At 37.2% G+C, this 25,462-nt stretch overlaps 1 protein-coding gene across 1 annotated transcript in view; it reads right to left on the bottom strand.

The window, feature by feature from the left end:
* rhbdl1 (rhomboid like 1) overlaps positions 1-25,462 on the bottom strand; it is a 44,465-nt gene that overhangs the window by 11,663 nt on the left and 7,340 nt on the right. The window contains exons 2-5 of the mRNA XM_023949144.1: positions 23,061-23,219; positions 12,974-13,198; positions 12,108-12,256; positions 11,893-12,005 (exon numbers count right to left, since the gene is read on the bottom strand). Of these exons, the coding sequence (XP_023804912.1) occupies positions 11,893-12,005; positions 12,108-12,256; positions 12,974-13,198; positions 23,061-23,219 (646 nt within the window). The remainder of the gene's footprint in view (positions 1-11,892; positions 12,006-12,107; positions 12,257-12,973; positions 13,199-23,060; positions 23,220-25,462) is intronic.

Raw genomic sequence — 25,462 nt, 5'->3', positions numbered from 1 at the left:
GTTGATAATAAAAAAGAGGACGGAGGAAGATTTATTTCCCGAGCACAAATTACAGGATGGGGAGCATGTTGAAAACAGTGGAAGAGTGAGCACAGGAGAAGAAACACATTAAGTCTTAACTATCACAAAATCAGATCTTAAGGTTTTCCATAACTGATGTATGATGGTTTTGTGCACTTTAATTTGAAGGTATGGGACTCTAAACTCACCTAGAGGTGAGGGAAGGCTTCTGAAGGTTTGACATTCCCATATAAAACCCTTACACGCAAGCCTTTATGTCAGATGTTTAAGGTGGTTTTGACATCTTGCATCATGCTACATCTAAAATACATTATTGAGTAAACTTTGTGGGGAAAAACACTTAATCCAAATTAAAAAGGAACAATCAGTGAGCTACAAATAAAAGGTCAGAAGATGCATCACACATTTATTTAAAGTCTATTGAGCCTTAGAGCTTTGAGGCAAAGTGTTAAGGAACAAACACTGTGACTCTCCGCTTCTTTAAAATGTCTTAAGGGAGGAGGACGGCCTGATGATCATGAAGTTGTACAAAGGGATAAGGTTAATGAAAAGTCTTTTCTAGAGGTCTTTTTATAGTTGAAAAGCTAAACTAAGAGTTTGACAGTTGTGCTTCAAATCTATGAGGTGTTCCAGGAACAACTGTGGAATCTGCTCAAGTGGCTGGGATTCTAACATCTACTACTTTGTTGTCCTTTTTTTGCATCACCAATGGGCCTGCAGTTCCACAGGTCTTTGAAGTTCGTGGCCACTTTTGCAGCTTCCTATCCATACTCAAAAATAATTCCCCTGTAAACCACTACAGCTTGTTAGTGTCATCCCCCCAATCTCGTCTGGTGATTTAACATCTAGTTCCAGCAGCTGAAAGTCTAACAGGCATGTTTGGCACCATCTGACTCCCTGATGAATCCTGCAGTTTTTTGCTTATAGGACCAGGTCTTGTACCAGGATGATCGGGCTTAAGAGCAGACGTTTGAAGGTTCGTGGTGGGATTTTTTAATGTCAGCAGCTTCCTCATTCTGCTGCTGATAAATCCCACAGAGTGGTTTAGTCCTCCCTCTTCTTCCTCCTTAATCTATCTTTCACACCCCTCTGCGTCTATACTGGTTTGGCTTTAGGAGCGAGCATCTGGCGTGACTTTTAAATAGTTTGATAAGCTTGCAGATGAACCTTTCTGCAGTGAGGTTGTCATTCATATTGAGCAGAACCACCTGGCTTCGGTTGATCTCTGTAGTTTAAAATAAAGTTTACAGTTTTCTTATCTTGTGTGTCTTCTTTTTTATATTTTTATGGCCCGTAGGCTCGCATAACACTCAATAACGGTACTTAATCTTTTCAGGTATTCAAAAAGCTGGAGAAAACAGATCTGCCGGAAACAATTTGATTACAATTTTAATACAGAACCTTAATGGATCTTGAATTACCATACTTTCATAATGAAAAAAGAACGCTAAATATTTTCTCAGATATTTTCAATATGAGGGACCAAACGGTGGCTGTAAAAGCTACAGATGGTTTTTTTTTATGTCTTCATAAAACCTTTTTCAGCTCAGGAAGGTCTTGGAGGCTGCTTTAACTTGTAATTACCAACTTCAACTGCACTTTAAAAGTGCAGCTTTTTGCTTTAAAGAGCTTCTGGCTCTTTAAAGTGTACAGCCTCTGAGTGATTTGCAAAGAGTAGAGCATGAAAGAAATGGAGAAGAAAAAAATAGATCAGGATGTATTAGAATAACTGGAGAGCATATAATGTATCAAAAATTTTAAGAAAAAAAAAACTGTCCTTTGACATCCCAAGAGAAGCAAAACAAGAGAAACTGAAAATTAACTAAAATAAAATTTGATGGACAAGGGAGTAAAAAAGATAACAAACAAACAAACAAACAAATAAACAAATAAATAAACAGGGTGAATAAGTTACACATAAAAAACACCAAGAAAAGCATGAGTTAAGACCTTGAGGATTGCAGGAAACCCCTGCAGGTGGATAAGAGGAAGTAAAAAATTAAACAAAGGAAAACAAGGTTTAAGAAGAAGAACAAAAAAAAGCGAAAATGAGAAAAAAAGACAATAAACCTCAAGAAAATAAACATTTTGATGAAAGTAGTTTGGGAGAAAGGGTTAAAAAAATAAATGCAGTGAGGAGATGAAATGGACCAAACAACCAGTAAAGGGAAGAATGAGGTTAAAAGGAATAAGAAGAAGGAGGACAGAGGAAAAAGGTAACACATGACAGTACGCGAACCAAAAAAAAATTAAAAATTAAAGGAGGGGAACAATTAAAAAAGAATTTGAAGAGGAGGGGCGCTTCTAAATAAGTTTACCACCAACTTTTTTCTCCTTCCTCTCCAAGTTAATCTTCACCTCTTCTTCACCTCTTACTAGGGATGTAACAATTAATCAATTAATAGATGAATCGATTTTTCTTCTTATAATCCAACTAGATCTATCTGTCTGAGGCAAGTTGTTAATCAAACTATACCATTATAAAATAGTTTAAAAACAAAATAATTGGTTATGTTAATATTGGAAAATACCATTTGGATTGAGGTCCAGTAGGTTTATTTTACTATAATGTGAAAACAACCAAGTATCACAGCATCACAGCAGACAACACACATGTGATTCAGTAAAAAAAAATCCTGCCATCATCACAATGTGTGGAAACACTTTGAATTTTGCAAAGACATGTGACCATGCAGTGTGGTAGAATGCTCTAATGTTTGTATTACTTTGGTTTGGAAAAACAATAGTGGGCTGAACTTTAGGGAACTAAAATGTGAATGAATTTGCCATTAATTCTTGTTTACATCTTTTTTTGTTTGTACACATATTTAATTTAAACTTGATTATCTTGCAAAAAATACAAGGAATCTGGAAAACTTCACCTGTACTGTTTAGGATTTTATCTTAGATTCACACTGGTTGAATTTATGGCTAAAGATGTCCTGGATCCATTTTAGGTCAGTGAATCTGATTGTTTAAAATGATTCAATATCAACTATGAATCATGTCAACAACCACAAATTATGATTTGAATCTTAATTGAAGGACCATAAGTGTATTTAAGGTTAAAATAAAACACTGACAAAAAGTTGCTAATTATAAAAAAAAAGGAAATTATTAAGCTTAATGATCAATGACATAATTAATATACTTATGATGTTAACACTGCAAGGTGTTTGGAAGTATAATATTTATACCATTTTCTTATGAAAATCAACTCATCATGATAATATGTAAAAGCAGCATTTGCTAAAACTGTTCCTAGATCTATAAAAACGTTCTAAATACGTAGGTCAGAGGATAGGTTCTTTTTTTATTTGACATTGACATTATTTTGACATAGACTCAGAAAACTTTCATGTAATGTCTTGATGTTAAGCGCCTCAGGTTTTGGAAAAATGCAGTGGTTTAGGTGAAACATCATGAATTGCAATCTGTTCTCTAAATTTAGGAGGCTGTGAAGGCGAGAAACCTCAGAGCTGATGTGAGGAGACAGATTTTTTAAAACTTATGTAAAGTGTCAAACTGCATTGGAGTGGCAAAACACTCTTTACTTGAATTTCTGCACTTTTCCAAGAAGAAGCATGTCAGAAAGCAGGACCTGTCTTGCATTTGTACATTGACTTCAGAGGAAAACAAAAAGCAAGCCTCATAGAGTCTCAACCTGGGTTCTAAAGGAGATCATGATTCAAATTTCACACCCCAAAATTTACTTGATGGGAATTTGTATAAATGTGTATTTGTCCAATCCAAACATCCACAAGAGCCAGGAAAAATCAATAGCCTCCTCAGAGGTATTAGGCACAGAACTGACAGTCAGATAGAGGCTCAATAATTCTGGTGCATGAGAGGAAACAGGAGGAAAATTTAGCTATAATGAGTGTTGAAACAAGCGTGACCAGAGTGGCTGTGGAGACTTGTCACGACCAACTTTTCAGCTGTATTTAGCCAATCTTGTTTAGAAAAGACTTACATTTTTCCAGCATAATGAGAAAAGAGCGCAACACCAATTCCTCTGCTCGAGGGCAGGAAGCTGAAGTGATGGCTACAGAGAGAATGATGGGCTTCTTAATCAGAAAACCTTGAAAATCTGAGCGCTGCAGTAAATGGAGTATAAAATGAGCCTCCAACAGAGAGTCTGACTAACACTACTGTCCCAGATTGCCTCCACGCAGACGCACAGATAAGCTATAAAGGTAGCAGGCTCGCTCCAACCTTAGTGGAAGATGTACAGCAAAAATATTAATCACCATGGTGCTGCTGTCAGGCGGGCCGACAGGGGACGCTTGCAAGGAAAGTGCGTTTGTTGTGACCAGGAGGAGTTGAGGGGTGAGATGGAGGGGAGTTGGGAATTACCATAATCACACTGGCGAGCTCTTCACCACACCAAGGTCACCCTGCTTCTTCAGTCTCCACTTAGCACCAAGGGAGTGCATGAGAAACCCAGCAGTTTAAACAACTTAGGAGTTTGTAAACATACAGTTTTCCACATCTCTGCAATGACTGGAAGTAAATGCACAGATCTGACCTTGGAGAACAGACACAGCAACAAAATGACTCCTCACAATCACAGAGTCTAAAGTCAGGCCTTCAAAGTCACAGGGAGGTGAGGATAAATTATATTCACACTGAGAAACAGAAAACACAAAGCAACCTTTTTTCTCTTGTACCCCCAAAAAACACCCCTGCTCGTTACAAACAATCCCAACTTCACCTCAAGCCAATCAGATTAACGTGCTGTGTTAAATATTTATACCCAAGCTTGAAATTAGTCAGAGAGACAGACCAAGCCGCATCCCTTTGGCCCACACAGTGATTAATTCCGCCTCTGGGTCGCTCGTGTTTCCTCTCTCTTCTTCTGTCCTCTCTTGTCTATTTATCTCCATCTCCTCCTCATTAAGAGCGTTCTGTTGCCGTTCTCGCTGATGCAATGTGAAAGAGTGGCGAGCGCCTTTTTTTATCTGATTTCACTTCGCTCAGAGTAATATTTTCCCCTCAAGTTTCACAAATGTCGCCTGGCAGGCAGTAAATTAAATGCTGTGATCATGGTTTATGAATAATCTTAATGGAAGATTTACTGCACACATAACAGGGAAACAAGTACATTGTTGAAACCGTACTGTAGGTCATTATGAAAATGTAAGCCTTATGTATTTTAACAACCAAAAAGATGGTCAAATTCTACTTTTATTTTTACAGATTTTGTCCACTCATTACCTAAGACGAAAAAATGCAGTTTAAAAAAGGTCATATTTGTGATGTAAACCAAACCCATGTGTGGGCCACAAGCTCCCTGCTTCAAGCTCTAAGCAATGGGGAGGAAAAGGGGTGGTGTTGCTCTGCACCAAAGGCCCCGCCCACAACTTAAAAGGTTTTGTCCCAGAAAACAACACAGGCTTTTAAAAAACACTTTTTTTCCCTAATTTTGGCACAAAACTGCATAGCTTAATGCCACTGGGGACGCTTTTGAAGAATGCTCATTTTTGAATATTGTTTTTTATTTATTTTTTAATTTTTAATTAAACCTTTATATTAACAAGTTTCCAGATTTTTGGTCAGTTTAAAAATGCACAAAATAAGACAACAGAGGAACAGCTGCAATAAATAAAAATGAAAATGAATAAAAGATCTTGGGAGCTGCAGAGACTGTTCAGCTCTTAGCTTAATGTTTTTATTTGATATTTACATTAATTCATGTATTCATCCTTTTTTTAAAACCTGTTTTGTTTGATCTTTTTTTAAATTTATTTTTTAGTAATTTATACCCAGGTTTATTTATCAATTTATTAATCTCTGTTTTCAGTGTTTGTATTTTATTCCTTTTACATTTTGTTTTTAATTCCTGTGTTTTCCAGAGCGGTCCTCCAGTGATTAAGCTCTCTCAGTGAACAGAGCCGTTGCAGTGGGATCTGTGGTTCTGTAGCGTCGTCCTCTGTGAACATAAGTGTTCGCTGCGGTGGACAGATCCCCAAAATATTGTTTCCTCACTTCAGTATCATGCAAGGGTTCTTCTTTGCATCATATAAATCATTTTTATGTTGTGAGTGTGGGGGTCAGGGGGTTGTGGGGATTGTGTGTTTTACAATGTTTGTGTGTATTTGAAGGTAATTGTTTTTGCCATCGGTTTTTAAATCGAAGACATTTTTTTTTACAATGTAAAGCATTTTGCATTATATTGCATGAAAAGTGCTTTATAAACAGTTTGATTTGATTTGACCATTTTGACAGTGCAGTACCTTAATTCACTTGCAGCTCATGTTTACAATAGTCAGAGGAGTGGAGGGAAACTTGAAGCACGTGTAGTCTGTCTAGGTCAAAACCCAGCAGGAGCCTTGTGGTCAAATGCAACTTCCAGCACTGCTGCAGCCTCGCCCGAATAATCTTTCAAATCCAGTCTATATTGACTGCTTCCGCGTTAAAAAAACATACAATGTTGGAGTGCTTTTCAATAATATTCACATTAGCTGCATGCAACAATGAGGTCACACCAGCATGCAGTCATTTCTCATTTCAGCTCCTAATTCCAATCAGACCGCATGTCTCGTCCATCTGCTTGATGAACGCTGCTAGGAAGTGTGAAGACAGATTTCTCACACTACCATGCCTGCAGTTTGCAGTCAACAGTTTGGAGCACACAAGGATGGAAAAATGTCTGTGCACAGTTCAGATCAGGGGCCACAGGAGAAAATATAACAGAGGGGACAACAGTGCTCAAGCCTACACAGTACCTGTAAAATGGTCATAGTTTGTCCATGTTTCCACAGCAACAACGCTGCATTGCCCCTCTTATGTTTCTGTCTATGGTTACGCTCTTTAAGATCAGGCTTATAGGTGGTTGTAATTTCTTTTATACAGATATTTTGAATATTTTTAATCGTCTTAAAGGACAGATTTTTGTAAAAATACTCAGAAGTTTTGTAATAATGTCTTACTGGGTTAAAATATGGATATAATAAAAGGTAAATTAGCTCTGCAAAATCTGAAACTGACTCAATCATTTTGGTAATTTGGAAGAATTCAATATACAGAAAGAAGTGGCAAAAGGAAATGGGAAAGTCTGACTAACACTGTCAAGTGTTTTTTTTTTTACAAATTATAGAAGAAGAAACTTCATTTTATTGGGAAATTCCTAACATGTTTCCTCAGTATTACAGATTTTTTTGTTGCTGGTTCTTGATGTGGATTTACATAAAAATATGCAAATTTAGCACTAAATAATTTAGTTTTGGGGGTTTTTCTTTGCACAAAAAATTGATACAGATGTAAAGATTTTCACTTAATTTAGTGAAGTTTTTTCCTGTCTAATTTACAGGATGATAGTCCTGTATTGACATTTAAAACAGGTGAGTCATGCTGCAGATGTCACCTTGAATCTGTGAACATGAGTCGTCTGCACCACAAAAAACTCAGTCAATATTAATTTAAATATACCATACAGATTTATACATACTATTATTTTATTTAAGCTATATAAAACTGACGAGCAAGTTTACCTACTTTTGCATAAATTAAAAATAAAATGTTTGGTAAAGGTTATTGTAAAACCATTTTTATGCCTGACAAAAACTGACAATACACAGACTTTGTTTATTCTTCCTTTTTTATTTAGTTTGAGTTTGAGAAAGTACCACTAAAATATTTTGTAAGTTAAAACAACTATACAGATAATTTGAATTACAGTACAACATATTTGTACCACAGTTGTTCTATTTTTTGGTTCTTCACATAACTTTTCTCTCCTTTCGAATAAAAAGAGAAGCACTGAGATTCAGCTAAGATCCACACTTATAGCAAATCTGAAATGGATATTTAGCCAATTAAAGCAACACAATTTTAAATTGTTAACATTTGTTTACGTATATATTTTCCTTTTTGCAAATCCTGTGCTGTCTCCTTCTTAAAAGGCATTAAAAGATTGAATAAAGCATCTCTTTCCTGTTCTGTGTAAAATTATAAGTTCTAAAACCAAGAGTTAAAAAAATGTAAACTGACTTTTTAATAAGTCGCTCAAAGATCTTCAGTTTGTTGCAATAAAGATTAAAAAGACAAGAAAAAAAAAACGAAGCCAGAACATGTCAACATGGATCCAGCAGCTTATCTTTAAAGTAAGGAGTTTATTTGTCTAAGACTACATACAAAGTGCGACTGACACCCTCTTGCTCACTGAGATATGAGCCAAAGTGGTCTTCTGGCATATATGTCAGGAGGTGTTTGGCCTGATGGAAGACATTAAAAGTAAGAAGGTGGTAAAAAGATGTTCTTTTTTATTAAATGAAGTTTGACTGTTAAATAGAATCCAAATAAAAAATAGAAAGACCTTTATCTCGTGCAAAGCTTTTGAAATCAAAAGTGGAGCTCTCCATTTGCAGAAAACTCCTAAAGGATGTCTGAGTTGTTTGAAAATGAGCAAGGAAAAGACACAATGTCTGATCGGCCCTGTTTGGAAGTAATTACAAAATTTTCCCTGTCATCAGCAGCCGACTTGTGCTTCATTTTGAGCATCGATGCAACTGTTTCCCTATCAAGTCCAGTACATAAAGCATCACATTGTCTATCCAGATAAAAATCTTTGTGGCAAATAACTTCCTCTTTAAGATACATTTGCAGAGATCCGCGTTCATACAAGTAAATACGTAATAAACTGTTGAAAGCATCTCTTTTCTTTTGGGACTGACAATGAGCCTTGCAGACCACAAATCCACAGAAAAACCATAAATGTGCAGTTTATGTTAGCAGATGCATACGCAAATTTAAAGACAAGACATAAATGTCAAAAGCAACAAACAACCAAAAAAAAGTGCAGGTGATCTAAAACACTGAGTTCTTAAATACAAAGGCACCTGGACAAAGCAGGTATTTTACTATTGTGCTGCTGCTAAAACCCATAAACTGAAAAACCTCCTTGATGAGATATTTTTTTGCAAGACAGAAAATATGATGCTTTTTCTCTTCAACAAAGGTCTTTTTACTTTCTTAAGATTCAGGTTTTGCAGTGCATTGTTCTTCTTGGCTGTAAAAAACAGTTAATTTTTCTTTCATTAACAGAGAGAAACAGACAATTCTGTCCACATCTGTAACTTTCTATTTAACCACCACAATCAAAGCAGCCCATTCAGACATGTATTAAGTCTTGTTGATTAAGTTTATAGCTTTTGTCTGAAGTAAAGCAGCAGCCTGACAGCCTGACAGTGCCATCTGCAGCAACGTTCAGCTAATGTCAACAAAAGAAAGAGGTAAAGCAATAGTTAGCGCATTAATTTGTCTCTTTTTCTTCCTCTGCTCATTCAAGCAGAAACTTGCTGAGACATTTTCACATTTCAATAACAGTCAAAACTCTGAAGGAGCGCACATGACATTTAAGAAGCCTTCTCATGCTTGGTAGCATAAAGGTGAAGCACCTGTCAGCATCTGTACGAAGACAAGATCATCTCATCCAACATAATTCAGATCATCGGTACCCGTTAAAAGTTTCATTTCAATTTTTTTTCCAATATTTTTGGTTATATTTGCAGCTTTCAGTAAAATTGTTATTTTGTATACTGTTCATGAAAAAATATGCTTACAGGGACATTAAATTTTAACACTTTGTAAAAATTTAAATCCACTCAGTGTTTAAGAACATGTTCCACTTTGCTGAGGTACAATTTTGCTTAGACTTGAACTGATAACAATATTCATTTGTATTCAATGGCTCATATATAAAGGTCAGACTACTGTGAAATTTATAACTAATAAACTGAAACAAACTCACTTAAGAATAGAGCTCAAAGTAAGGATTACTTGTCATCATATGTGATTTCCTCCCTGCTTTGCACCCCTCTTATCCCCCTTTTTCGTTCCTCTAGATTCACGCTGCAGCTTAAATCTCCAAAGAGCAAATCAAACCACACTTTGGTTAATTCTCCTGAGAGAAACTCTGCATTACTCTGCCATATTTCCCCTTTTTTCTGTCTCTGTCATCACTGCTGAAAATAAATCAAAGCCCCAATAATTCATGAGTGTTAAGAATGTGTTCGTGGAAGTGTTTAGCGAAGAAGTGGTATTTTTTTCTTCCAAGGCACAAGGATTTTTGAGCAGCTTTAGCTCCTTTTTAATGCGTGCAGAAGGAGGATGGTGGAAGGATGAATACAGAATGAGAAATTTTAGTCGCACAGAGAAAAGCTTTAGAACCCGGTTGAAATGTGATTAATATGGCAGTTGTTCTCAAAAGCAATGCATGAGTTTAGGTTGTATAATTTCAATCAGCTGGAGGACAGGACTAACTTTCTGTTGCTTAAAATGTGTGCTAAACACTTTCTTTTAGTTTCATACAACTTCCAGGATGTACACAGTAGGGATGCAACGATTCCCTTTTACACCTCAATTTTTGGGTTATGGTTTTGTTTCGGTTCGATATATCATTTGTTTATTACAGAACAACAACAGAAAACAACAGATTTGGAAAAATATTTTTTTTAAATTTGCTGATAAGCAAGTAACAATGAAGAAAAACCAGTTGGGTTAAATAAAGTCTGGTGTAATGCAATAAAACAGTAAATACTAAATCCTTCGTCAAATTAGCACCTTCAACGTAAAAATACTGGTATGCAGTTAGGATGCAATAAATCACTTGACCCAAAATTCAGTTTAATGGTTTCACATACAGTTCGGTTTTCAGTTAAGAATTGTGGCGTCCCTCGTACATAGTGAACTTAATAAATGATAGATCACAGGCAGAGTGCTTGTCAAACATGTGTAAACATTAAAAACTAAAACAAAGTAGGTCGGTGCAAGATTACTGGTGCAGAACAAAAGAAGCAGAAGTTTCTGTTTGAGATTGTAAGTTTGTTTCCTAAGCATCTGTGTGTAGGTCACAGTTTAAATGATGGCAGGTAATGTAAACATGTGTCAGAATTTTCAAACCACTTTTTTTTAATAATCACATACACATAAACAGAAAATTTAACTAGTTTTACATACAAACCAACCCTAAAATCAAAATGTAGAGTCAAATATTAGTAAGCAGAGTTGGATAAAGTTCCAAAAACTTTGTAAGTCTATCATAATTTTAAGGATGTGCTTAAACAACAAACTGGAATGACTTGATTTTCACTGAGAAATTGCAAAACTGATGTACTAAATTCATAAATCCTTTAAACTGATTTTGAACATTTTTTCACAAAAACTGCTTTTCTGTTACTTTTTAAGGGTAGTTATTTATTTATTTGTTTATTTTTTACCACAAATACATGCCATGACACAGCTAAAGGGAACTGGTTTGATTTAGTTTCATGCTGCACCACAGAAATTTGCAGAAATCTATCAGCCCTGTACATATAAATTAAACATTATGGTGGCTGTTTGTCTATTTCATTCATTGATGGTAATTTTTATTCAAATTTAAGTTTCCCAAAAAATATCTATAAGTCAGAATTGATTATACTAAGCATGAATATTTAAATTCTTTAACCCTTGTGCTATCCTATGACTCCACCCTTATGTTGACGTGTTCTCCCTACCATGACAAGGGTGGATAAAGGTGGAAAGATTTCACGTAATCCATGGACACCAGTGAAGATCACAAATCAATGAAGAAAAAAGGTTCGGCGCACTGTCTAGTGGGTCTAGATGACCCCACCTCCAATGTTAAAGTGCCTAGGATAGCGCAAGGGTTAATACAAAGCTTTTTAAATGTAAATGATCTAATTTAAAAAGGTTACTTTGCGGTCTGTGAATGGGCACAGCTTCCTGCATGTGGCAGTAAATCATTTAAATGTTTTAAAGTTTAACTCAACCAAAATTTATTTTTCAATTATTTGAAATGTCTTTAAAATAAAGGGATCCTGTGTTTTATGTGTCATTAAAATAAGTTATCTTTTAAAGTTCACTTACCAGCCAGGACTCCTGCCATGTAAAGCAAACTAATCCGTAATATGCCATGGACCATCTCCAAGGGAACACCTATCATCAGCTGCAGTAAAGCGTTGAATCCTAACTGCTCCAAACTGCAAATGCAGCACAAAAACCAAATAAACTTGAACTTAATGATCCGATTTAAACTGATGTTGCCAAGCAAATGTTAAGTCAAGGTAAGTGTATTTTCATACCCAACATGCATGAACATGTAGCTGAAGAAACGCCACACTTGGGCTCGGTGGCCGGGATGGTAAACCAGTGGGCTTTTCATGAAGTCAGGCTGATATGTCTGCAGAACCCACTTGTTGAGCATGATGCCGTAACACATGAACACAATAATCTGCAGCACAAAAGAGGAGGGAAAAAAAGTAAAAGGTGATGTAGGAAGCAAAAGCTATTGTACTGTTTTTTCTGCATTCCTCAGCTCATTTTGTCCTCTTGTAGAGACAATTGCTGCCTATGATGGCTCATTGTCTCCAAAATTAAAACAAAATTGAACTATTATCATTATCTTTGTGATTACAGACCATTCAGCACCACTGGAGGCACAATGAGAGCGATCCCTTTTTGTACTAATAAATGAATGTGAATTCAATTAAAATCCCAACGTTTCATGACGTTATTTGATTTTTTCTTTTTTTTAACCACCTAATCTCAAATCCCCTCAAATGCAACCTCTTAGGTTTTCCAAACATGTAGGGATTTTTGTTCTTCCTTTCAAAAGTGAGCATAACAGGTCAATTAATGCCACTGTGGTGGGCAAGCTGTTTGCTGACCTGGTTTCTGAGGCCTCCATGTGAACTGAGAGGCTCAGCTTGAAGGAATGGCATTAAACGCAGTAGCTAAAGCCCCTGGCTTCCAAACGGGTTACCGGCTCATTTCAAGCTCACAGTAAGAGTGTGACATCAAAGGCTGGAAATCTCTTCATAAGTTGTTTAGCCAGCAACTGAGCCAAGGCAATATTCAGTTTGGAGAATTTAAAATCCTTGCAGAATCATGAATATAAATGTTCACATATTGTGTTTAAAAGCTAAATGCCACTGCTGTGACCTCTGACCTGGACGATGGTGACAATGGCGATGAAGACCGGAGGAGGACACAGGCGGTTTTGATGGAAGTACCAGCGCCGGTCTGTCTCGCAGGGCAGTATTTCGTAGGCCACATAGCGGACAAAACGTTTGTACAGACCCAGGCCCGTCTCGTCTAGCAGGATCTCCCGCTGCAGCGTGCGGCGACCGTTGGCTATGGCTCGTCGGAAACTGCTGGAGCGTTTGCTGCTCATCTGAGAAAACCATTAAAAACAGGAATGTTAGCTTTTGATTCCTGGATTTTTGCATTTCTAAGTTCATTTTAGAACCCAATTGACTGCACTCACGGTGTATAGAATTAAACTGATCAAAGAATATTTTTACATTAAAATATGCATATTTTCACATGCATTTTTGACACTTACGAAGCCATCATTAGCCAAAGAGCAAACTGGGAATAAAGTGTTGTTAATAGCTCACTTCTCTTTGAATTGACCACCATGACCTCTTCTGCTCATTAGCCATAATCTATCTCATGTATTCATAAGTTCCATGTATCTCATGTAACTTCAAAAGACCAGCTTTGCAACACGTTTTTTTTCCCATCTGGGATTTTCAGTTGTAAATAAGTTACAGACAGGTGTGTTAACTAAGGAAACTGAGCTGAAGGGAAAGTTTTCAACCACTAGTTTGTTTATTGTCCTTAAGGTTGTAGCACTGAAATTCACTCTACTTAGGTGATCTGTTGCAACTTCAACTGATTTGTAGCATAATAATTTCAGTCATTATTTTTTGTATCTCTTTTTGATTGTAAAGGCTTTATTTAGGTTATTTTTGTTTTATCTTCTTTAATAGTTCTACCATTTTCTATTAAAATGTTAAACATCTTTTTATGTTTTCCGTTTTTGATTAAAAAGTATTCTTTATAATTTCTTGTTGCATTCAGAAAAAAAAATGGTACAAAAAGAAATCCTGGAATCAATCTGTGGACCAAAATGTCCTCCAAGCTTTTCATTAATTAAAGTATGTTCTACAGATATGACAGATGCACAATGTAGCTGCTTTGCACGTTCTGCAATAGAAATAAAATATTCTTTAGAACATTAATTCCAAGTCTCTTGCAGAGGTTTCTACTCATTTTTGGCACTTATCACTTGCTTTTCTTTTGTTCGTTTCTTTCCAAACCAGCTCAATCGGGTTCAAGTCGCTGCATTGTTCTGCCCATTTCCTGTTTCTAAGGTTACAATTTTTAATAATTTGTCTTCATATGGTTCTGGAAAACCATACAATTCAATGGGACAACAAAAGCTGCTGTGGGTATGATACCTTTTTGTTTTTATGCACACATAGAAGTCTGAAAGTAATCAAGAAAGGTTGTAAAAGAAAAACAGTTTTAAATTGTACATTATTGTTTTTTTTCTCGAAAAACTAAATAATTTTTTTGGGTGACATAACCATGTTTTGATTAAACCTCCAGAAGTTCACAAGTTATTTTTGTACCATTTAAAATACAAAGAGATGATGGGAAGTGTAGGAAGGCTTACACTGTGCCAGTGGTCCTGCCCACAACTCAGAGGAGAATTTCTACTGCTGCTCTGCAGATCTAGTTTTTTTTTTATATTGGCTAAAACCGGCATAATTATAATTAAAAGACCACTGAAAATGCTTTTACAGTAAACCCAGAGATGATCGAAGAGGGACTTTGGGCTATTTATTTGGCTTTACTTCTTTAAAAGAGGAAAACACAAGTTTTCACGGATTCTGTACATATGGATAAAAAAATTAGCTGCAATACTTTTTGAAAGAACTTCCTTCAACAAAACTTGATTTATCTTACTGCATGTAGAAACTGATAAACTGATTCCAGATTCTATGAGAATATACAAATATTAAAAAAAATCTAATCAGCTAACCTGCATTTTAAAAAAATCTGGAAAAAAACGTATAAGGATATATACAACAAGTTTATTATTTATACGTATTGTATATATAATAAGTATATTATATATAAGTACATTATACTTAAGGAACATTCTTTTTTGTACCAAAAAAATGAAGGAAAGAAAAACTGGTGTTACATAGGCTGATAGCTCAAAATAGTGTAAAGTGTAGATATTTTCATTGTTATTTATGATTTTTTATAAATTATTACTTTTTAAATCAAGGAACAACATTTTGACATAGAAACATTAAAATATAATAACTTTTGCAAATAATTAATCTAATAATTAATATTTTATTTGAAATCTTTTGTTTTCAAATAAAACAAAAGAAAATACGGATTCTTTAATTATTAATATCAGTTGGAAATTGAAATTTGAGATTGTACAAAACTGTAGCTAAATATTAATTTAAAAAATTAGTTAATTACAAGTTTTCAAGTATAGTTAAAGCTTAAAGTAAACACGCTGCAGGGGCTAAGATCTGATTAAGGAATTTGAATGAGAAACTAACTTATATGAAACTTAAAAACCCAGCATATTATTGTCTGTGTATATATGCATCTCACCTAATCAAAAAGTCCAGGTTTGCTTGAGCAGCCCTGCAGCATTCTGCAGGCCAATAAACCCAGGCCTGTATAATTTCATGAAGAAGATGCTTTTAATCCTAAATAGAGACTTTAAAGACTGAGGCAGAGAATTGTCTTTATAAACCACCAATATGTCTACAGAAAACACCTTAAATAAAACAGAAATCTTACTCTGTATTAGCATTACCTCTTTATGTCAAGAAGCATTCATAAATCACAAATAGATAAAACTCCTGACCACTCTGATGTGGCCGAAACAATAGAGCTCAAAGGCGCAAACAAGATGACAGAGCAGTACACCAAAACAAAAGTGCTGCCTCAGAAAGGAAAGGAAGCAGAGATGATGGAGCTGCTACTAAATTTAGGTCAGAGCCACAAGCTTCCTTAACCTTGGAGAAAATTGATCTGGGGCAGTTTGAATCTTGTCCAAGAAGACTCATACCCACTTTCACTGTTTCATGATTACCACCTGTAGTCTCAGACACTGTAGATGTTGCGGAGTATGAAATTATAGGTGAATGTCTCTTAGTTTCTGTTAGGTTGTCTCCTGGTTTTTTGCAGAGCAGCAGGAGTTCATTAGAAATACGCCTCTGAGTCATGGGAGAGACTATTTACTTGCTCTCCCACTACCTTACAGCCCCCCACCCCCAATCTGACATTCCTGGTGCAACAAAAAATGGTGAGCAATATTGGAGCTATCCAGCTGTACAGTTTAGAGCCAGATGCCAACTCAGATGGATCTATTTGTCTACAAGTGGATTCATCAGAATGGGACAGAGCAGGGAGCTTGTGGCGTGCCATGGTAACTTGTATCTCACACGTGCAAGCTGTTTCAAACTGCATTTTTCATCTGCTTCTTTGAATAAAGAACCAGTTCCCAGAAATGCAATTTTAAGCAAAAGTTCTTGACATATGTCCTCCATCATGAGTATAATATTACAAGAATATGTTAAAAAGATCAAAAACACAATTTTCCTCTTTAAGTTAAATAAGAATGAACATATATATATTTAGACTACGGGGACCTTTTGTACATGAATGCTTCAACTCACTGTCTTTACAGATTAGACTCTGTGTATCATGCTGCTCTGAGGTTTATAACCAATTGTAGAGCATTAACACATCACTGTGAACTGTACTCTCATGTGGGGTGTTCATTTTTGTCCACAAGAAGGCAAGGACACTGGCACATTTTTTATTTACAAGGCCATACTTGGATTGCTTCACTCCTACATTGGAAATTTACTAACGAGGAGAAATGTTGATTCTTATTCATTGTGTTCAAATGGTCAACTGTTGCTCAGTGTTCCATTTGTCCGCACAGAACTGGGAAAAATAACTTTTTCTTATGCTGCTCCCACTGCATGGAACTCACTACAAAAAATCTGTAAGCTCCCTGTACTTATTTCTTTAAATGATTTTAAAGCCAGACTGAGAGCACTTGAGGTCAACTCCTTTAAATGTAACTGTTTTTATAATTGAATGTAATTGTATTTGTTGTCTATGTCTGTAACTTTTTGCTGCCTCTTGGCCAGGACTCCCTTGTAAAAGAGATTTTTAATCTCAATTGGACTTTCTTGGTTAAATAAAGGTTAAATAAAATATAAATTAAACTGCCTGGTTAGCAGGTAATAAAAAGGAGACACCGCTTCATTTTCTTACATTTCAATACCAAAATATGTTCCATGAAAGGATCAAAATGTGTTCTCACACATGTCCTTCTCTTTGGTGCACTCTGTTGTTTATTTAAGTTCTGCTTGGCTCTGTGACAACTGCTGTCTCCACGCTGCCTTCTCCTCCATTCATGCAGGCTTTGCCCTTACTGAAGACGCAGCTTAGCTCGGCTGTCTCTTTGCCTCACCCTTTCTGACATGCAGGTCTGTCGCCTCCAAAGTGAGCATTAGCAGCCTTTGAAGGGACGACAGGGGAGCAGACAATGATGCTTGCACGAGGAGTCAAAACTTGAAGCGTGCAGAGAGAAGCAATGCTTCCAGATATTATGTGACACCCCAAAAACAATGATACCGGAGAACACCCTGACTTGGGCATTAGTAACTTCATCGTCACAGTTTGCAATGCCTGGTTGGTCCAGAGTGACTCCAGCATGTTTTGAAACTGCAACAAAAGTCTTCCTAATTTTGGCAGCTAACTGTTAACTCAATGTTGCTCCAGGCTTTAGTCTCCATGTATTTATAGATTTATTAGAAACAGCACATGCTTAGTTTGTAATAGCTAATGCTAATGAGCAAGATCGTAAAAGATTTGGTTTCAACTCAACCCAAGAGAGTGTAGTTTAACCAGAGTTTGCATGTGTGACTCACATTTCATGAAATAATACATCTGATTGTTGCAAACTACATGGCAAGACGAATTAACCAAGCTTACACTGTGATTCACCATCACCAGGCGAGCAGTATTAATTCTCTGAATTAAATCAAAATTGTGACTCATCCAAGAAACCAAACAGCGGCGTTCGCTCTCCTGTGCTCCTTGTCGCGGCCTCGCACAGCAGCATCTCAACCACCGCGCATCTGAAGATCGCTGATTCCACCCTGACCCAGATACTCAGGGCCCTTCTTGTTCAAATCCTTTTAAACTGAGTTTGCCCTTTTCCCTCTCTATCTGTGCAATTTGTGGCTGCACAACCTTTCTCCACACTTTAATAATTGCACAGATACAACTTAGAGGAACCCCCTTCACTCTGGGACACTTACCCAAGTGCATCAGCAAACCATTCAAAAGTCTTGGATTTTGGCGTGGGATGTGGTGCTGTCATTATTTTCTGCTGTCCCAGGAGGGGGACTCACTTGAAGCACTTAAAGTCACTACAGAACTTTGAAACATGGAATACAAACCCTTTACAGAATGAAAGGTTCTTCAAAAAGGCTAAAGACATAAAATCACTCACAACACTGACAGTGTAAACAGATGGAAATGTGTATTTTTTCTTTTTTCATTTTTCTCATGATGGAGGGACATATATTAAAGAAAATTCAGATTAAAGTTTAGAGTTTTTCCTTATTCAAGTTGTTGTGAATCAGGAGCAGATGAAAAAAAATCCGATTTAAAAAATTGTAGTTGTTAGTTAAAATCTACAACAGGTTCACCACAAGCTCCCTGCTCCGCTTCATTCCGATGCATCCGGTGATGTTAGGTTGGGAGTGTGAAAGGCAGGAGAGCATGCAAACAAATAATAATAATAATTTATTTATCCCACGATGGGGAAATTGTTCTCTGCATTTGACCCATCCCCTGGGGGAGCGGTGAGCTGCAGACGAGCCGCGCTCGTGAGACGGCAGCTAGCTGGGGAGAGCGAGGATTGAACCACCAACACTGCGGTTATTGGACGACCTGCTCAACCGCCTGAGCCACTTGCTGCAAATGGTTAATAGGAAGTCAGGTCAGGGTTACTCTGCACCAACAGTCTCACAACTTAGAGGCAAATTTTTGGTGAACATTTGCCGCTCTGCAGAAGTTATGTCCTAAAAAAATGACACAGGTTTTTATATAAAACCGGCATAATCATAATTAAAAGACCACTGGGAACGCTTTTACAATAGATTAAAAAAATGATCGAAGTGGGACTTTAAGTGATAAAGGATGACAAATTATCATCTAAGGTAATAAAATTGGTGTTTCCTTTTAACATCAGATTATTCTTTGATGTATTCACTCATACCCACAGCAATAAATCAGAATTCAGGCTGACCCACTTCCACCTTAAACACATTCATACAAATGTCAGTGTTTATGAATAAACAGCTGGTCGTAGAGCATGTGTTAGTCGCCTTTCCTATGAGAGCGATTTATGCAAAAAAAAAATGTTTTCATTTACATACAGATATTGACCAATTCTCTCTATGAGTGTGTATCTGTGTTCATACATGCAAGAGTGTATGCACAGTTCCCCAAGAGAGGTTTTAGCCGAGCACCACTTTTTCGCCCTTCTGGCTGAACTGATGGGAGTGCTCTGGCTAAGATCAGCCTGCATGAAAGATGGATTGAACAGGAACGATGTGTGAGGCAGTCTCATATTTGCGCACATGCCACGGAAATGGCTGCCTAACGGCGCAACACAAACACATTTACACCCACCGAGGTCTAGACAGGTCGTGTGGATTCATATGCTGAGAATTTGAGGAGACAAATGTTGAAAACTCTCTTCCGATAAGAGAACTTTCACCAGCTTGTGATCTAAAAACTCAATTGAACGCGCATGGAAGATCGTACATCTGACACACCCAGATGTTCATTTTCTTTGACCACAAATCAATAAAAACATCATTTTAGATCACACAAATGAACCCAATAAAATCCCCTCCTCATTAGGGTTTGTAAACCCCAAACCAATTCAAAGGAAATAAATCAACACCAATGAAACATTAAGTCAACTGGGATATCAAATCTAGGGCTTTGCAAGATTGCATACCTTCACAACCCCATAGGGAGCAGGATTCTATGCATTATTCTGCACATTACGGGATGGAAACCTAGTTTAGTTGCGCTGGATATTGTGCAGACAGGAGCGCTTTATTATATGGTGACTCTAAAAGGTTATTTGAATGTATTCTGAAGTAGATGAAAAGAAGCTCAAGGACTCAGAGAGCCTCAGCACTGCATGCGTTATTTGTGGGATATCATTGAGGGTATGAAGACACAGGAAGTGCCAGCTCACCTACACTGCAGGGAAATGTAAATCCATCCAAAAATGTGACTATAAATCACACTGAAGCAGACCAAAAGACTCTTAGTGGTCTTCTTTCCTGAGTTTATTGCCGTGTTTGGACATATACACTCATTTAGGGCCCATTTAACAAAAAGAATCACACCATCATTACTGTACTGAGCATTCTCAAATAATATAAGAGCACTTCTTTTTCACATTTATGGTTGGTGTTTGAAACTTTATTTCTAAGTTTAAACAAATACGAGGGGAGAAAAAAACGTCCAAGGAAAACCTGTAGGTATCTGCGGATGACCTGCGTGATAAGTTCACGTGACAGATTCCCTCCAGAAGCCTGGAGAAAACTGAGGGCTGCACAGCTCTCACATCACAAGCTGCACGACAGAAGGCCGGATCCACATCAACATTTGAATATCCTCTAAATTACTCAGCAAATGTGCAGTGGCGGCGCTCATGCGAATAAATGAGAGTCTGTCTGTGTTTGATACAGTCTGCATATAGGGTATGAAGATGAACTAAGGTGAGAGGTGGCTTTAATTTCTTATACACTTCCTGAATTGTGTTTGTATGTATGCAAGCTGTTTCTCAGAGAAGAGGAACAGCATTTTTCTATCATGCACTCATGTGCATCTGCCAAATAAATCTTTAAAAGTCGGGCCGGATGACTGATCTTCGTGCAGGGCTGAGCATTATTCTCTGCTACTGCTAACACTGTGCTGATCAAAGTTCATTTGCATTTGGCTGATTAGCAGTTTTAAGTGTCTCCTTAATGCAGACACATTTTTAGAACAATTTTGTATTTTAGCTTCCTTGTCTGGACTCATGCTTAGAGTGAAGGAAGAGACTTTAAAGGAGAAGGAAATGAGATCTGAGGGATTGAGGAGACGTGCTCACATGGAGGTTTGTGCTTTAATGAGTTGAGACAAAGAAATATGCGCTGAAAAAAATATTTAAAGGGATTATGAAGGAAATCTAAGTGTGTACAGGGGGTAAAGTTGAGAAAAAAGCCTCATACTGTCATTTCTCTACATCAGCAGTGACTTTAGAAAGAGAATCCGCTTCAATAAGCCACATCATGTGGCTTTTAATACAAGATCTTTGTAACACAACACAGAGAAAATAGATAAAAGGTAGGAAAATAATAAAGTCATTTAATTTGAGAAATGATGGTAAAAAGAAGGTTTAAAAGAAATATTCATAATTTTTTTTAAGAAGAATGTCTTTTGTAGGAGATAGATCAGGCACAACCTTCACATTAACATCCAAGATTATTCACTAATCCATTGTGTGGACAATTGATAATGGGAATTTTATAATTATTAAGCTTTTTCTTAAATCCTTATTAACATGGGAAAAAAGAAAAGGCATAAAATGGCGCATGCTTAAAATAAAAATAACATGGAAAGAGATTTTTATAGAATTTTTGGAATCATCAGATGTGATTGTTGCTCTGAATTCTTGGTTAAAGGTGAGGATAAAGGACTTTTAATTTATTAAGTCAATTTCTTTAATAAATGTCTGGTGTCTCAGTTCTATTCACTGTATTTGGTTTTGTTAGATTCTTGATTTCTTGTCCTGTTTTTTTCCCGTCACACCTCTAGTTTCCTGCACAGTAAACCTGAAGTAATGATTTAGGTGATAGAAGCCACAAAGAAAAAAAAAAGAGAAGAAAAAGAAAGCAATCAGCTGTAGAAAGAGGAATTAGACTGCTTAATTTAAACTAGATTTATTCGAGTTTTTATTTCATGTTATTTTTTTTTTATTTCATTAAATTTCACAAAATGTTAAATCACAAATAAGCAATTTTAAAAGAAATTTTACAGCAATATTTATTTTCTTAAACCTTTATTTACCCAGGAATTGTCCCATTGAGATTAAGAATCTCTTTTTCAATATTATTAAAAAACAAAACAAGTAATTTAAAAAAACAATATTACATTTTAGAAATCAAAGCAAAGTTCCAGAAACCAAAGCACAATTCCAAAAAAAAAGAAGAAAAAAGAAATGACATAAAAAGGAAATGTTCTAGGCGACAAAGGTTAATCAAAACAATATGTTAAAAAACGAAACACGACTAATATGTTAATTTTGATGATTTAATTTCAATTCAGTTGATGCAATTCAAAGCCACTGAGTACATTATTTTATTCTACTCAGATTGTTAACTCTCATCATGCCTGACTTTAAAACCGACCACATTAATAAATGCATTTTAAAGCCCACACCTCCATCAAAGTTCTAAAACAAACTATGTGATATAAATCTTCTTCCTAGTCGACAATATGAGTCATAAAAATCTCCCTTGCCACTCAGAGAACCTGGCATTACAAAGTACGGTGTCTATATATTATCAGCTGTATAAGGCTGGGTGATTTACACAGCCACACTCTCACAGAATCAGTCTGGAGCTAATCAGCTGGCAACCAGTGAGGATTGATTAGTAAATTACAAACAGTGCAGTGTGGGCACGCTATACTCCATTTACATTCATTTCTTCCGGACATAATTGAGTTGGAATATTTAAGCTGCAATAAACCAAATCTAGTGCCTTAATACAGGGCTCTATCAGCTTTGTGTGGGTGTTTTTTTTTCTGTGCTTGCTGTGTGTCGCTTGTGAAGTTTAAGGTCTGGATTTACCGACACATTAAGTGAAGAGATTGATTCTTCTTTTTGCAGGACAACCACCTCAATGAACGAGTCAATTTTTGCCACAGCAGAGACTGTTGGCTGCGCCTGAATCGATTCTTTAACCTTTCTGAAATCCAACGTGAACGTGTAATGTGTGGAACTTTGTGTGTGAGCTGCAAGAAATGAAATATTTAATAAGTTTCACATGTCTTGGCTGTACAAACATGCAGGGGTGGATGGGGGGTGGGGGGTGGGGGTGGGGGTGTCAGCTTACCAGCTCGATGAGCTCCTGGTAGCACACCTGTCCCTCCTCATTGCTCTGGACAAGGGCTAACAACATGTCCAGTTTGGATGGATCCAGCTGCAGCTCATGATGCTCCACCAAGCTGGTGAAGTTCTCCACTGGGATGAAACCGGTGTTCTCTGGGTCCAACTGTGGAAAAAACAAGACAGAGATGACTCTCAGATGATTGTTGTAAATACTGCAGGAAACCATCAAGCAGAGACGACGCCTCAATTTGCCCTTGAGAGAAACTACATCGTTAAAAAACAGCAGGGATTTATAAACAGGCTCTAAATATAGTCAGGGCAAATGAGAGCAGCTCAGACACTGAGAAATAAAACATAGGATCAGTCTATAAGACCTTTAAATGGCATTATTGAAACTTTCCATTACAAACACAATACTTTCCCAACTGTGGTCGGCTTTACCGTCTTTGCTTTTGGTTGAATGCATCCCTTCTATCTCAACGTGCAGCTTTTTTTTTCAGCATCACTCAGTGACCACATTTTCTTGCTGATGCTTGTGTTTCTCCCGATAACTGATTGGAGTCATGATACAAATAAGAGTGCCAGGCTACAACATGCATGTAATCTACACTCACTGGCCACTTTATCAGACACACCTGTCCAACTGCTCGTTAATGTAAATTTCTAATCAGCCAATCACATGGCAGCAACTCACTGCATTAACGCATGTGGACAGGTCAAGACGATCTTCTGCGGTCCAAACCGAGCATTAAAATGGGGAAGAAAGGTGACTTCGTTGGTTGTTGATACCAGACAGGCTAGTCTGAGTATTTCAGAAACTGCTGATCTACTGGGATTTCCACTCACAACCATCTCTAGGATTTAAAGAGAATGGTTAAAAAAAGATCCAGTGAGGGGAAGTTCTGTGGGCAGAAATGTAACAGTAACTCAAAGAACCACTGATTACGACCAAGGTCTGTAGAAGAGCATCTCTGAACACACAACTCGTTCAACCATGAGGCACATGGGCTACAGCAGCAAAAGACCACACCGGGTGCCACTCCTGTCAGCTAAGAACATGAAACTGAGGCTACAGTTCACACAGACTTACCAAAATTGGACAATAGAAGATTGGAAAAAAGTTGCCTGGTCAGATGAGTCTCCATTTCTGCTGGAACATTTGGACAGTAGGGTCAAAATTTGGCATCAACAACATGAAAGCATGGATCCCTCCTGCCTTGTATCAACGGTTAAATCTGGTGGTGGTGGTGATGTAATGGTACACTAGTACCAATAGAACCTGGTTCCAACGTCACAGCCTACCTGAGTATCGTTGCTGACCATGTCCATTCCTGTCTGACCACCTCTTCTCATGGCTACTTTTAGCATAAAAACGACCATGTCATAAAGCTGGAATCATCTCAGACATATTTCTTGAACATGACAATGTGTTCACTGGACTCAAATGGCCTCCATAGTCACCAGATTTCAACTCAATAGAGCCCCTTTGGGATGTAGTGGAATGGGGGATTTGCATCGTGGATTTGCAGCCGAAAAATTAGCAGCAACTGACAAGGCTGTCATGTCAATATGGACCAAACTCTCTGAGGAAATGTTTCTAGCTCCTTGTTGAATCTATGCCACCAAAGATTCTGAAAGCAAAGGATAGTCCAACCTGGTATTAGCAAGGTATACCTAATAAAGTGGCTAGTGAGTGTATAGGGTCTTGTTTAATAGTTTATGTTCATTTTATTCAAATACATTTTTTTTCTGGCTGTAACATATTGCTCTTATTGCTCAATTTTCTTGCCGTCCTTTGCCTCCTTAATTCTCTTCAATAGAGTGTCAATTTGTCATGCCAGCTCTTCTAAGTGTGTCTCACAATGTGCCCCAAGACGAAGCGAAGCAGCACCACATGCGAAGGCACCTTGCTGTGCCTTTTTTTTAGCATTTCCTGCTAACAGAGCCTCATTAGGTTTTGCAAAGTAAATCAACAGTGTCTTGCTGCCTCGGGGAGGAGAGGGCTCTCAGATGTTGTGTCAGTGTACAGACCGTCATGCTGGATCACCGTTAGACATGTCCACAAGAAGAATCGCATCCAGGCTGCCTTGATCTTAAAGCAATCTGCTCTCACACGGTTAGACAAAGATATTACACGGATGCGTGAGGAGGATGACATTAAACTGTGCTGCAGCATGTAAGCCTCGGCTCAACGCCTGTAGGAGTTTCAAGGCTGGGTATGTAACATTAAATTTGTGCTCCTCTTCCTTCAAAGACTTTTTTATTTTTTAAACAAACCTTCAAAATCTTTTTACAGAATTTGATCAGCTTTAGGGAACAATTGAATTTCCGTACGTGGGGGACTGCTACGGAAGCAGGAATAAAAAGAGTTTTGACGAGACTTGATTTGATCAAGACATTCAGTGC

Source organism: Oryzias latipes, chromosome 19 (genome assembly GCF_002234675.1).
Source record: "Oryzias latipes chromosome 19, ASM223467v1".
Lineage (NCBI taxonomy): Eukaryota > Metazoa > Chordata > Actinopteri > Beloniformes > Adrianichthyidae > Oryzias > Oryzias latipes.
Note: the sequence above shows the minus strand (reverse complement) of the source record. Positions and strands in the feature narration are given on the sequence as shown.